The sequence below is a fragment of the Haliotis rubra genome, unplaced genomic scaffold, assembly GCF_003918875.1.
Source record: "Haliotis rubra isolate DU_JTF1 unplaced genomic scaffold, ASM391887v1 Scf15, whole genome shotgun sequence".
Lineage (NCBI taxonomy): Eukaryota > Metazoa > Mollusca > Gastropoda > Lepetellida > Haliotidae > Haliotis > Haliotis rubra.
Window position 1 is genome coordinate 116,992 of NW_025765447.1, and position 16,335 is coordinate 133,326.

Below are 16,335 nucleotides of genomic sequence, written 5' to 3' on the forward strand. Positions count from 1 at the left end.
CGAGCATCACGTGCAATAAGTGTGCCGTCATTAAGCAAATATTAGATTTCAGCACACTGTTCTAACAGTTCCATAACTGGGAAAATCAATTCATTTCGTTGTCGATAAGCAAATATGTGGGCTCCCCAACTGACAACTGCTGAAAGACGGCAAGTTATTGGTATGCAACATGCTAGAAAGTCATTGGACTAATGATGGACTATCAGCCGATTGGCCAGAAAACATCAGCACACTAATGACGTTAAGGACCGCCATGGTTCGGGTTGACCACGAGTGATAACTCCTAGGGAGGATACAAGCCTTGTCAGAAGCACAAGATTTCATCCATATAACGCCAAGCTGTGTGTTAAATAAGGTGTGGCTTCCACAATGTCGTTTGTGAGAACGGTCTGAAATCGCCAAACATCGGCCGGATGTAGAACCAGACGACCCATCAGACATCCGTTGTTATCCCGAGAGCACAAAGCAGCAAGACAAGCTTGGTGTCACGCTCGTCGTCATTGGAATTTGACGTCATGGGAAGGGTCCATTGGTCGGACGAAAGTCGATTCACATATGCCGAGTGGAATATCTCGGAGTATGTACCATTTGACAGGTTGGGGGTGGGGGGTGTTTCCATCTCACATGTCTGTAGACTTGACCCTGAGACGATCAGACAACATCTGAGTGGACAACTGTACATCACTGACATCCTAGACCGGGTTGTTGTCCCACATTTCGATGACATCCCCTGAACACAAAGCCGACAATGGACGACAATGCTGGGCCTCAAGATGGCTGGTCAACGCGACACAGCAACACTCCTGCTATATAACTGCTGTTGGCAGAGAATAGAGTCTGGGGCCCGTTCCTCAAAGCGATCGTAACCCTAAGGTGATCGTAACTGTACTGTTTTTGATGACCGATGGATTATCAGGGCACTTGATTTCAATAAATCAAACCATGCATTGGAATTCACATGCTTTTATTAGCCAGCGTATTTTTTTACATCCTCTAGGGGGGTAACTCTCTTGCTCTTAGTTGTTTTTGCATACCGCTAAACAATAATACCGCTAATAGAGTTATAACACTACAGTAACTCCCATACTTTGACATAGACTTACGACTGTAGTAGCGCTACGATCGCTTTGAGGAACGGGGGCCTGGGCCAGATAATCCATTCACTGTTAGCAAAGAATAGAGTCTGGGCCAGATAATCCATTCAATGTTGGCAAAGAATAGAGTCTGGGCCAGATGATCCATTCACTGTCCGCAAAGAATAGAGTCTGGGCCAGATAATCCAATCACTGTCCGCAAAGAATAGAGTCTGGGCCAGATAATCCATTCACTGTCCGCAAAGAATAGAGTCTGGGCCAGATAATCCATTCACTGTTGGCAAAGAATAGAGTCTGGGCCAGATAATCCATTCACTGTCTGCAAAGAATAGAGTCTGGGCCAGATAATCCATTCACTGTTAGCAAAGAATAGAGTCTGGGCCAGATAATCCATTCACTGTTGGCAAAGAATAGAGTCTGGGCCAGATAATCCATTCACTGTTGGCAAAGAATAGAGTCTGGGCCAGATAATCCATTCACTGTTAGCAAAGAATAGAGTCTGGGCCAGATAATCCATTCACTGTTAGCAAAGAATAGAGTCTGGGCCAGATAATCCATTCACTGTCCGCAAAGAATAGAGTCTGGGCCAGATACTCCATTCACTGTCCGCAAAGAATAGAGTCTGGGCCAGATAATCCATTCACTGTCCGCAAAGAATAGAGTCTGGGCCAGATAATCCATTCACTGTCCGCAAAGAATAGAGTCTGGGCCAGATACTCCATTCACTGTCCGCAAAGAATAGAGTCTGGGCCAACCATTCACTGTTGGCAAAGAATAGAGTCTGGACCAGATAATCCATTCACTGTCCGCAAAGAATAGAGTCTGGGCCAACCATTCACTGTCCGCAAAGAATAGAGTCTGGGCCAGATAATCCATTCACTGTTGGCAAAGAATAGAGTCTGGGCCAGATACTCCATTCACTGTCCGCAAAGAATAGAGTCTGGGCCAGATAATCCATTCACTGTCCGCAAAGAATAGAGTCTGGGCCAACCATTCACTGTTGGCAAAGAATAGAGTCTGGACCAGATACTCCATTCACTCAAACAACGATCAAACGCATTAGGGTGGGACGACGCTGTTATCCAACTCACGAAGTCAATCCAATTCATAATGTTGTCTCTTACAGCAACCTCCATTGGTTGCTGGGTATATATATACTGGACAAAATAAGTTAGGGATATTGGTATTTTTATGATTTATATCTTATCAGTGTGTCAATGAATAAATAGATCATTATTCATAATTTCAAAATTTACATATATCCCTAACTATTTTTGTCCAGTATATATAACCTAGGATCCCCCAGTGTTCAAACACAGGTTATCACTTCAAATACCTGTTTATTCATCTTCAAGTGGAAAAGGTTATCAAATGTACAAGGACATGGCACGTATGAAAATAGATGAATTAGGAAGCTCACTTCACAAATATCAATACAGCAGTGATATAGTTTAGTGTTATATAAGAACACACTCAAACAGGAAGCTTGGGGGCAATATGGATTTCAGGTTTCTGGGATATATCTGAATACAAGTGGATGAAAGCGATGAGCAACAGGTATGATGTGTGTGGGTCGGTGCCATCTGAATGGTGGTGTGGGGGCCAATTAAAGTTTGGTTGTGTGTTTAATGACTCCTTCATTAAAACTGAAACATACATGGCAAGCATGAAACAAGTCAACACTGAGTCCAAATCCCCAACCTGGCTGCCCATCTTCCTATTGCCTTACCCTACCCAGGTACCTGGTGTAGCTCTCAAGCATGAGGTACAAAATATCTGACTAGATACATATGGATACTGGAATTAACTGAAGCCTCGTCTTCACCCAGGTATGTGAAAGGCAGAAGGAATGGCTGCTTCAGAGATATGCCAACATCAGTGACCTGTAGTTTAACCACTGAGTTTTGTTCTTGCACAAAATATATCATGAATGACTTACCCATGGTCAGGGAAATCACATGGTGAGCCTGGACCACCTGACCTGGTACCCAAGTCCTAATAATCCCAGTCCTAATATTCCCCAAATCCAGTCATATTATCCACCCAATCCCAGTCCTATTATCTACCCAATCCCAGCTCTAATAAACCCCCAGTCCTAGCTCGAATATCCCCCCCAAATCACTACCCTAATTAAACACCAACAGCCCCGACCCAAATCCAAGGCCTAATATCCCCTCAATCCAAGTCCTAACAACCCCCAATCCCAGCCAAACCACAGCTTACAGTCACTCAACATAGTCCAATATCACACTGAGTAAATATAACATTTACCTCATACTGGAATATTGGACATAGATATCATTATCACCAATGTGATGCCACTCACATCAAGAATGCTGAATCTTTGGACACATTTAAATCGTCTCTAAAAACCCACTTTTTTCGTCTTGCCTATTACTAGACTTTCTATGTTCAATTGTCTCTCTGTAAATAGTTTTAACTATTTTCATTTCTCCTATAGTATTGTAGCGCCATGAGCGGGTATTAGTACCTGGATGTAGCGCTATATAAATACCCACATTATTATTATTATTATTATTATTATTAAGTGTATCCCACTTTTTGTGCATATTGGTATATATGGTGTGACGTTACTCTACTGCTTGTGTACACTACATGTGCATTTTGAATAACCCCCCTGCACTTATCAATGCCATCTTGTTATCATGACAAGCAATCAAATCAAAAAGTCTGTCCATCTGATCCATTGGTCACCTCTTATAAGCTAAGGTTGCCGAGGATAATACTGACATGAATCCACGTTTCTGTATTTTGTATGTCTGTGTTGCTTGTCTGACTCCCACAACTGCTTCTAGAATATCACTCTAGTCGATACTAGCAAAACACATTAAAATTAAAATTGTATGCAATATAACCGAGATAGACACTCGACTCAACGTACATGTTTTACGTATGCTGACAAATGTATTACAAAGACCAAACATTTCTCATACTGACATGCATCAATTTTCAGATATGGAAATAACATAATTTACTGGCAAAAACTGAACAATCTGGAACCTTGCTTCTCCAACACAAACTTCAACACCATGAATACTGCATAAGGAAATCTCAACCAAGAAAGATGTAAAACAGTCATTGCTATGGTGACTAATAAGCCGTGCCAATGTTCACCAACATATCAATACATGGCACATTTTGGCAAACATTAACACATGAAAGCCTTTTGTAGCATAATCACAAACAAATATGGATATCCAAAGTATACAACAAGGATTGTTCCAACATATCCTTCAATATATCAACAACACATTTGTTCACGATCAAATCTGTAACTTCAACACTAAGGTATATACACAGATATGATTTTCAAGCAATATATTAAAAAGTCACTCTCTAATATTGACTGTCACTGTTTGGAGTTTTTTGACAAAGTTTGTTTCTGTGTTAGGTCAAGATAATATGATTAAGAGCATTTCAGTCAATTGTTTGTTGTTTAATGCTACACTCAACGATTTTCCAACATCATGACCAAGTCTGTAAATAATCAAATCTGGACAAGAATTGTGGTTCCTTAGAAGAATGAACTGTCCATAAAAGGTGTTCATGGTTTTACACCGCTTTTAGCAATATTCCAGCAATATCACAGCGGGGGACACCAGAAATGGGCTTCACACATTGTACCCATGTGGGGAATCGAACCCAGGTCTTCAGTGTGACAAGTGAACACTTTAACCACAAGGCTACCCCACCGCCCTGTGCCCCTTAAGAAGTTAAAGAACACCCACTATATATCGTAGTTAATCCGTCATGCATTGTGAGATTAACTATAAAAATATCAGGAGTTTTAAACTTCTTTTGAGTAAAATATTTTACATAACATATGTTACATCTACCATATAAAAACAATGAGACATCCTACATATCTCTGCATCCTTCAATTATATACATTCATTAAAATAACCATTGAACATTTTATCATGGTTAAGCCTTACATAAAAAAAATTCAAATATTTTTTGGTATCGTGGTGTAAGGCACATGAACTTTCATTTGGAGCCTTGAGTAATATACATTAAAACCACAATACAATGATAATACACAACTTTGCAATTGTATGAAATGGAAATTGGAAGAAAATATATCGTAACTATGCATGTATTAACACATATAGTCAATGTAATAAACAGTGTGACCTGAGGAAGGTAAGGGTACTGGTGACATGTGACATTGTGACAAGTGGCTGAGGCTTGTCAAGACTTTTCTGGCAATGGACGACCATTGTTTACCGTACAAATTACTTATAAAGGAAGAGGACTCCATTTGACCAGCGTCTTTAGATAGCGTCAATCTTTATCTAATTCTACTGTAATAGCAGCATCGACTCAGAATGATGAAATACACCCTACTATAGTTGAATCCATAAAAACAGAATTGGGACAAATTTGGATTTCTATCACTGCATAACAACGTTGACAGCAAACACCATTTCTTGCAGAATCTTGTTATTCTAAAGGGAAAAGGCTTGAGCAAATTGGCAATTCTAACAAACTTGTTGTTCTGGTACTAGTTATTCAGTTCACATTGCTATATATGTAAATAATCTTGAAAGAGACATTACGTCACCTCATGTGTTCAATCTACTGTCGCATGATCCATCCATCCATCTGACACTGTTTAACAGTTACTCTTTCAGAGCCATTACCCTCTACATGGTATGACAGAGACTGTCTGAGCCGCTTTTAGCAACATTCCGGCAAAATCATGCAGGGGTGGAAATAACCCATTGCCCGACGTCCGAGTCCAGTGTTTTTTTCTGTCGGGCAAGCAAATTTGTATATCACACTGTACCGGTGTCCAGTTGACTTTCCAATGTTAATAATGTTGTTTATTTTAAAAAGCAACAAGAAAACGGCCGCGATAGTGGAAAAATGATCAGGGCAAGTGATTTTACATGTGCCACTGTACCGGAGTGCACTAGCAATTTTAAAGTTATTTCCACCCTTGTCATGGCGGGGACACCAGAAATGGGCTTCACACATTGTGCCCATGTGGGGAATCGAACCCAGGTCTTTGACGTGACAAGCAAATGCCTTAACCACTGGCCTACCCAACCATCCTGTATTATGCTGACAGAAAGGATGTCTTAGTTTCTCATGGTGCAAATATTACCATGTCAACATGATCAAGATAGCTTTACAATGGAAAGTCCCTTTTCAAGATACTGGGGAAGAAATTTGTGCAAGACTTATAATTTACATTGAAACTATATTCCCTTTGTTCATTTGGTATACCCATATGTATATAGCACCAGTCATGTGCAGTTTCGTACATTATGAGCACATGTCACAATGCATTGCACATCAGGTGCAGAATAGGCATGTCATGTGCAACATTGCACATGTACAGAATAGGCATCAGTCATGTGCAACATTGCACATCAGGTGCAGAATATGCATGTGTGCAACATTGCACATGTACAGAATATGCATCAGTCATATGCAACATTGTATGTAAAAATATATATAAAATCTCATAAAATTATCAACATTAACCCCAAAATAGGACAAACTAGAATAATGATGATATGGCTAAGTTAAAATTGTGAAACACAAGTTAGAAAACCTTGTCAAACATGAAGTAACCCCCCGACATTTGGCTGTTTGATTTAAAACCAGTAACTAATACCATGTGATGTGCGTGGCACCTGTGTGTGCATATATATAAAACATGTATCAGTATGCATGAGGCTAGACAATACTACAGCCACTTCAATACAAACAAACTATACAGAATAACTTAAAACAGCCAGACAACATAAAGGCCATGACTCAAACCAAAATGTACATCATTTTCATGACAAATGTAGACAAAGTTACACCAGTAGTTAGCCAACCATCAATACGTGATACGTACCTAAGACAAATAATAACTTAAGTCCTGACCAGTTTAAACCCATGGCCTGTGTCAATCTCTTTAGGAGGAAGCCATCTCATCTGTTTACGACGCAAACAACGTAAAATACTCGTACACATACAACAAATAGCACCAAAGCTTGGAAGATTGACAGCTTTGATCAAAGGCTTGGTGATTTTGGGGAAATTGGTGTCCCAATATTGAGCAAAGTCTTCCGAGGTAGGTAGATGGAAAGTGAAGTCGGTCCAGTTTTTTGGACAGGACGTAGATGGCATGGGTCAGTCTGGCCTTGTCTGTCCAGCTGGGGTCAACGTCCTTGCCCACATTGTAGTTGACCCAGTCCTCTGTGAAACTCCCCACCCCTCTCGGTCCGCTGGACTCAAGGTCAGTGGGTTTTGAGTACTTGCAGGTTTGGATGGCGACAAATTCGTCGACACAGTTACGTACGTTGCGTGTCCAGGTGGTGTAGTGGCCAGCGTCCAGGACGATGATGAGGCGAGAACCACTGCCATCATTCTTTGCTGACCACCACTCCAGCAAGGTCTCGGGCTTCAGGTTCTTGTTGTCTGAAACAGTCATGTCAGCATTTACAGCAAAGAAAGTTAGTAAACATGATACAAGGCCCATAAGTAGTCAGTCAAGGCACTTCATCATGTTCATGAGACTTCATACCTTTTCGAATTGTGTCATGCTTGTCAGTTGACAGTAAGAAACTTATCATTCTTGCAGGAATAACAAATTTCCAATCTCCATCCCCAACTATTACGACTGTCAACAGCTGTGACAGGCATGGTTGTACACTTGGTCTGGTCTAGTAAAGTCATATTTGGCGTGTCTTGCAATTTGGAACCAGAACTGGTTCTTGAATATACGCTTGTCAACGGAAATCTGGTACCCGAATGTAAGCTGGGTCACGTCGCGCATATCGCAAGTTGGCATGCAACGGGAGCCGGAACCAGCTCAGTACTGGAAGAAGCGCCCTTCGAGACTTACAGGCCCTATACACACTAAATGTAATAAACTACCATTGAATCTTTCATGATTCGTAACATATTTTCTGCATAAAACTGTATTACTCGTTGGATTGTCTGGTCACGACATGAATATTTAGAGACCACTGTCACACATTCGTTCTACTGCTGAGCACTCACTGGATTGTCTGGTCTAGACATGAATATTTAAAGACCACTGTCACACAGCAGTTCTATTATGGAGCATGGTGTCAAACTTAAATAACAGAACCAAAATACATGTACTCAAGTAAACATTTCTGACATTGAAGCCTCACCTGCTAGTGCTAGATCTCCGTTCTCATACACCTCACCACTGTAGTACAGCAGGTAGGTATCAAAGCGTGGCCCATCTGCCGTCCGCCGCTCAAAGAAGGCATTCACCTTGCTCTTCAGGTAGTCGTCGCTCAGTCCGCTGGTGGAGTAGTCACAGCCGTAGTTGTCAACCATGTGGAAGCCGAACAACTTGTGGATGTGGTTGAGTGTGTTGGTGGCACGATTTGTCATGTCTTGGAGGGACGCCGAAGAGAGGAGCTTGGCAGGGCCATTTGGTCTGATATTGACAAACATGAATGTGTGAGTCAGTGAGTATGGATTAACACCGTTTTTAGCAATGTTCCAGCAATATCACAGCAGGGGACACCAGACATGAACCTGGATCCTCCGCATGACAATCAAACACTTTAACGACAAGGCTAGCCCACCACCCCATGAACAATGATGAATATGTGAATTTCATGAATAACAGATTAATTGAGTCATCTTGGTAACACTTTGAATACAGATAAACATAATATTGTTGATAAGCAAACAAATACACAAATTAATAAAGCGAGTGAGTGGGTTTGGTTTTACGCTGTTTTAGCAATATTCCAGCAACATCACGGCATGGGACACCAGAAATGGGCTTCACACATTGTACCCATGTGGGGAATCGAACCTGGTCTCAGCGTGACAAGCTAACCACTAGGCTACCCCACCGCCCCAAATTAATAAAGGCATATGTTGGCATACATAAGTCTAATGAATCATATAAATTGTGCTGAGGGGAAAAACCCTCCAATACACTTTAAGATGAATACAATTTATTTCACGAATATAGGGTAACGAATACGAATATTTATTCATGAATGCTCTGTGTTAATTAACAATAACATGCAAATTTAATATATATTTTGCTCAGGTTGAAACATTTCAATGATATTTTTGTAAGCCAAAAATAAAATACATCACTACAGTGCTGCTTATAAAAGTCATAGCCAGATGTCACTAACTTACACTATTGTATGGCTTGTATAAATTCCATTTTGCGTATCACACTTACATATATACATGATATATCAGATTTGCTTCAAATGAAAAACACTCTTTTTATAACATTCAAAAACATTTGATTCTAGTGACCATAAATTATGAACTGAATTCATGAAGGGACATGGTTTAATTAAACGAATATGCAAGCGAATCGTAACTGGACAAATTGTCAAAGAGCTATTGTTCTGAACCTGTCCTCAACATGCTCAATGCTTCTGTTTTGTTGCCTGAAACAAACTGCTGATAGAAAATTTGTGATTGACAATAACTATGACACTTGGATGAAATGGGATGCTCTGTCATGTTTTATCATTATATCAACCTTGCTGAGCTTGCACTTCAGTAGGCTTGTCATTAATGTCAAGGTGATTGAATCAAGAAGTGTCAAAGGCAGAGTGAATTAATGCCACTGCACATACAAAAGATGGGAGGCCGTCAGGAACACATCATGTACAACTGTGACTAGAGTGAGTTTGGTTTTACGCCGCTTTTAGCAATATTCCAGTTACATCACGGCGGGGGACACCAGAAATGGGTTTCACGCATTGTACCCATGTGGGGAATCGAACCCGGACTGTGACTAGAAAACAGTTTGGTCTTGTTCAAGCAGGACTAATTACAAATTTTGACAATTAGTGAAATATAGTTTCCACTAGCCTCGGGAACAATCTGGAGTACAAGATTTTCAAACATGTCGAAGAATGGGCTTGAAAATAAATGAATTCCTACCTGATGCTTGTGACTGGTGCAATGACGCCGAATCCTGTGCAGGTCCCTCCAAGGAAGTCCCCGAGTTCCGAGAACAGACTCAAGGACATGGCTTCAATGGGCAATACAATCCAAGCCAAGCTCAGACTGTACCCAGTCCGTGTCTCCCATCCAATACCCGTCAGAATAATCGTTGTAGTTAAAGAAAGGCATATCAGTCTGTGCGAGATCAGACCAAAATGGCGGATACCCTTGGATGCCATTATTCTGTTGTAACTTTGTTGTTCGTCGGCTAGGCTTATATATGTCAGGTTACATTCTGTTATCTTGCCCATCAGTTTCCAGCAAGATATGAAATAAATAACATGAAACAAAATCCATATGAAGGCAAATACTGCAAAAACTGGCACTACCACAAACCATTCCTTATGGTTGAAGCTCTGAATCCCAATCAAGGAAGCAAGGACCAGATCAAGGCCAAACACAAACAGAACAATCAAATAACGAAGCAACTTAGACATGTTAAAAAATGGCTTCCATCGCTCAATTGTGGTCAATGCTGAGAAATAAAAGTCAATGATTGGCTGGAATGAGTGACGTCCGATGAAATAGATCAGCGCGTATTTGTTCGGGGACATGTGGAATCCAGGAAAGAAGACAAAGACTCCAACACAGAGTAGACTCACGAAGCTGATGAGTCCAAGAAAAGATTTCATTCGTAATGCGATGAGGTGCATGGTGAAGGCAACGATCAACATGGACATGGGAAGCCCCTTAGATGTGTCCATTGCAAAGGTGGCAATGACAAGTCCCAGAGATTCAAGACCTTCTGACTGAGTCAGTATACATGCGTCCAACTTCACTAAATGCATGATCCTCCCGAAAATATTCCAGAACCACATGGACACCATACTGGTAAGGAACAGCATCTCCATAACTTCATGTAACACATCATCGTAATCATTTTCAGAGAAGGCGATAATCCCAACAAGGCATCCAGTCCAGATGTGGAACAGGGCGTTTCCGACACTTTGCATGCTGAAGTAGTACCGCAGGGCACAGGATATTCCGAACACAAAGAGTCCAAACAGCGAGATGACGGCGATGGCGGTGTTCTTGGTGTGAGACCACTGCATGTACAGCCCCAGGCCGAGGGCCACCAGGAGAATGATCTCGGGGATGTAGCCCACATACTGTATTGTGAACTGGAGCTTGAAATCTTTGATGTTCTGCATGACCTGATGGGAGAGGTGAACTAAATAGTACCTCACTGCTCGCACCCCCCTCAACATCAGTACTCAGCAGGCCATGGCTAACTTGGAATGTTCACAGCAGCCTGTGACCTTCAGTGAGACCTTGATGTGACCTTCAGTACGACCTTGATGTGACCTTCAGTACGACCTTGATGTGACCTTCAGTGAGACCTTGATACTATTCAAGTCCTAAGTCCTGTACCTGAAAAAGCAATGAATGCATGTAATTTTTTATCAATACTTTTACCATGTTTATCATATTTATCAGATTCTGAATTGCCATATCAGTCGTCTATGCCTACAACTTTTGGTCTAATAGCCAGACCATGGCCTGCACCATCATTGTTCAGAGTTTACAATATGGAGAATCTAACCAGGTTAGACTAACCATGCTAAACTAACCAGGTGGAATATAATTTTACCAGACTTTGGATTCGGAGTAGCAATTATTTATTGTAAACCCGGGTTTTTTTTGGCTGAAGTCTGTGTTATTTTTACAGCAAAATATTGAAATGCACAGGGTGCAATTTGGTATCTGTGAGGTTGCCTTTACAGGGTTATATGTACGTTGCAATAGTGCAACTGCAAGTCATAAATGCGTAATTCGAGCCTTGTAAGACTGACTGAGTTTGGTTTTACGCCGCTTTTAGCAATATTCCAGCAACATCACGGCGGGGGACACCAGAAATGGGCTTCACACATTGTACCCATGTGGGGATTCGAACCCGGGTCTTCGGCGTGACGAGCCAATGCTTTAACCACTAGGCTACCCCACCGCCCCCGAGCCTTGTAAGAACAACATTGTAACAATACATACTATAAAAGCTGGACAACAGTGAACATGGTGAGCTCTTGTACAAACTATTACAGTATACACCCACAGGTTTAGTTAGATATATTAATCATGTTAATGAAAGTGTCAGCTGCAGAATCGGCTCAAACCATCCACTTCCCAAGATGATCTATCAACCAGTGTCCAGAGTGTTTCTGTTGCTGTAACGTCTTGTATTCATTAAGGCTGTAACGATTCACTCGAATATTCGCTGAATCGAACCGTAGCCCTTCATGAATTCAATTCGTTATTCGTGGTCACCAGAACCGAATATTAACGAATATTTACGATTTTTTAAATTTACTTGAACCCTTATGTCCTTTCCAAAGTGAGATATGCAAGAATGGAACATGTACTAGCATTGCAGTAGTGCAAGTCATATTAGTTTGCCAAGACTGCACATGGTACTGTCGACTATAACTATTACATACCAAATTTGAGTCTCATGAGATCACTGGTTATTGCTGTGACAAATCAAAACTATCAACATGGACGTTCCATAAAGTGCATCAATCACATAACTACAGTATATATTCGTTAATAATCATTCGTATTCGTTACCCAAAATTCATGATACTTATCATATTCGCCACATAGTGTATTCGTTGCAGCCCTAGTGTTCATCTGTTTATAGATGTTGTCTGTATTCCAAAATCTGAGGTGAAGGTGATAGTCTGGGGGCACCCACTTTTTGTAAAATCTAATGAGATTGTGTGGCCCCATAAAAGTCATCACATACATCTGACATTGAACACTCAAGTCTGTACTGTCATTACTATTACTTGCTGTACAAAATATGATTCCAAGATAGAAAAGCCATCTGATATTACAAAAAACAACATGAAAATATGATTAAGAGTGTGTGAGTAACTTAAGATTTTTAGTCACATCGGCAATATTTCCGACATATTGTGGCTCAAACAAGTCATACCGGTAGATTCATGATGAACACAGTTAAATCATAAAAACCTGTCGATGAAGGACAGTAAAATAACTAGACAATCACAGATTGAGAAATATCAAAACTAGCATGTAACTTTAATATGATTAATGAGGGAAAATATTAGTACCAAATATTTTAAATCAACCTATAATTATAATGGAAACTGAAGTTTTATTTTGACTTTAAGTCGGTCAAGCACTTGATGTGTGTACACAATAATCATGATAATGACAATATGCTACTTGACCATTAATTACCTTGGAAGAAATGAAAATTACCGATCACTTGTGTCAAACTTGGAGTTTCAGTACATGAAAACGTTGACTGACATTACATTTATGGAAGTCAATACATTTACTGATTGTAATGTTAGCCCGACAGCTGACTGACTGAACAATATCGCGACTGTTTTACTGAATACAGATTAACCTTGGAATCACTGAGGCATTACCATGATTACAGAAATGTACAGTGAGGGTCACTTATGAAGGCTACTGGCAGGGCTGGCTATTGATATAGATCAAAGAGATCGATAATTGATAACAAAATATCGATCAATTATCGAAGACGTAATTTTGAGCAAAAATGCAAAAATGTCTGAAAGTAATGAATATATTTCACATCACTGGTGAGTGGTGACACGTATTTGCATTAACTATTATAGCATTGACAAAACAGCATCCTGAACATAACTTGGAAGCAGACCATTTATAAAGTCCAAAACTTTGTATATTGTGTGAGAAAATTCAAAAAAGTTCTTTCACAAAGTTAATGTACCATATTATCAATAACACAATTTTCAAATCAATAATCATCTGGGCCCTTATTCTAGAAACGTTCGTAGCCTTAATAATTCTTAACTTTCATCGAAGCCAATGTGTTAAGAATTGGGTTACGAACGTTTCGATAATAGCCACCCTGATTTATTGCAAAAGCTATCCTACTGTAGAAAGTGTTTGGACAGGCTGCTTTTGGATGTGATGCAGTGGTGGATCTCTTAGGAGATGTTGAGAGAAGCTTGTGCCCATGCACTCACCCCAGCAAACCTTTTGCTAGCCTGATGTCACTGGGTATTGTTTCACCTGTGTATGTTACAATAGAATTTAACAAACTACATGAATATATTGTAATTGTATGTGTTAGTAGTCATGACTTCTATAGGTAGGCTATGTCTTATTTGGTTTCAAAGTTGCCCCATCAATATGATTTAATTCACACAGTTATGTGTATGTCAAATCTGCCCAAACCTTCTGCATCGTCAGTGGTTTCTTTCGGCAAAATGTCACCACACCCTTTCGATGTAATTAACTCATTATAAGAAATATATGACCACATTTAGATATAATTATTTTTTTACAACCCTATAATAACTGTCAATAAACAATTAAACTGCATTGATCATGTTTACTTGAATTACAATCAACAAAAATAGACAATCTACTGAGAAAAAAAATAGAAAGCGAACTTGCAAAGACGGGCTGAAATGGGATTGGGATCATTGGGTTACTCTTACTTGCCCCAGCTTGTCCAGGAAGAATTTAGGCAATCAAGTGACAAATATTGAAAATCATCAGCAGAGGTATTCTTTATTTTGAATTTTCAACTGATTCATGCACTTTATATACATTGAAAAAGTCTGCAAGCTTTCAAGTGACTAAACACATCAACAAATAAGACATACGAAGGGAAACTAAGTAAAAAGGCGTGTCCCTAATCATGTTGTTGTAAAACATTATTTTCCACAATACACATGCTGCATGTTTAAGTTTCGGAGACCTGAACGCTGCCAAATACTCATCTGAAATAAATAGTCATTACCTGTTTTCTGTCACGCGTTTCTAATATGACTTCCGTACCTACAACAAACAAACATGTTAATGGCTGCCGGGGGGAATCCTCACGTTTGCAGGGATTTCCCCACTTCCGGTTGAATAAATCCGGACAGATCGTGATCAGTCCTAGTAACCAGGGTAATCCATCTTTGGAAAACATTGACGGAAAACCACCCAAACGAACATACTGCCTTTTTAGTCTTCTGCATATGGGCATAACAGACATAAATATAGTATTTTGATGATTTAATAAGTGAGTAAGCAAGCATGTTTGCACAAATCAAACATCCCAGATAGCATGCAGACGTTGGCCCAACGTTGGCAATGGTTTTGACAACATTGCCAACGTAGGGCCAACGTCCGAATGCTATCTGGGATAAAGAATGGTGTTTCCATCCCCATCGATATGTCATGATTGTGTATATTTAGACATGTGTGTCCACAGAGTTCTGGAAGGTACTTCAGGGTACTGCAATCCTATGACATAGGATTAAAAATAGGTTTTGAGCTATACTATGGTTCAAAAACCCCACACGAAGGAACAGTATTTCTCAAATTTACTTACGCCGGAAATGAATGTTCATCCGGCAGCCACATGAACTACGTTTTATATCTTCGTACCATCCGGCAGCCACATGAACAACGTTTTATATCTTCGTACCATCCGGCAGCCACATGAACAACGTTTTATATCTTCGTACCATCCGGCAGCCACATGAACAACGTTTTATATCTTCGTACCATCCGGCAGCCACATGAACAACGTTTTATATCTTCGTACCATCCGGCAGCCACATGAACAACGTTTTATATCTTCGTACCATCCGGCAGCCACATGAACAACGTTTTATATCTTCGTACCATCCGGCAGCCACATGAACAACGTTTTATACCTTCGTACCATCCAGCAGCCACATAAACAACGTTTTATATCTTCGTACCATCCGGCAGCCACATGAACAACGTTTTATATCTTCGTACCATCCGGCAGCCACATGAACAACGTTTTATATCTTCGTACCATCCGGCAGCCACATGAACAACGTTTTATATCTTCGTACCATTCGGCAGCCACATGAACAACGTTTCAAATCTCCGCACCATTTGGCTGCCAGATTTGCACACGTTTACGGAGGTGTTGAAATACACGAACACTCAACTATGTATTTACATATGTTTCATAAGTGTTTCATCAATTTTGTACACATGTACTGAGGGGGAGTCATTGATTTTGTACATTTTTCGTACCTGACAGAGGGAATTGTCAAGTTACATGATATAATCACTGTCAGCTATTCAATACGTTGGCAGACGAGTTAGATGCATTAGAAATAGGCTTTGCGCGGAAAACCTTGAAATCGTATATACTTATTGACAGTAGTGGGTGACCTCGCCTAGATGGCTACTACCAGGCCAACTGTCGTTCCTTTCCCGATTTCAGTATGACTACATTGTCCTTGTGAGTGAGTGGAGC

At 40.3% G+C, this 16,335-nt stretch overlaps 1 protein-coding gene and 1 long non-coding RNA gene across 2 annotated transcripts; both read right to left on the reverse strand.

The window, feature by feature from the left end:
* Window positions 1-2,414: 2,414 nt before the first annotated feature.
* LOC124270129 lies at window positions 2,415-5,862 on the reverse strand. The gene is made up of 2 exons (XR_006896684.1): window positions 2,920-5,862; window positions 2,415-2,818 (listed from the first exon to the last, which is right to left on the reverse strand). It is a non-coding gene; the product is annotated as an uncharacterized LOC124270129 (long non-coding RNA).
* An 845-nt stretch (window positions 5,863-6,707) lies between these two features.
* LOC124270130 (transmembrane protein 168-like) lies at window positions 6,708-14,929 on the reverse strand. The gene is given in 5 exon segments (XM_046705148.1): window positions 6,708-7,223; window positions 7,225-7,535; window positions 8,258-8,532; window positions 10,023-11,456; window positions 14,848-14,929. Coding segments are annotated over 4 exon segments (2,094 nt in total). The 5' UTR covers window positions 11,294-11,456; window positions 14,848-14,929; the 3' UTR covers window positions 6,708-6,986.
* Between the last annotated feature and the right edge of the window lie 1,406 nt (window positions 14,930-16,335).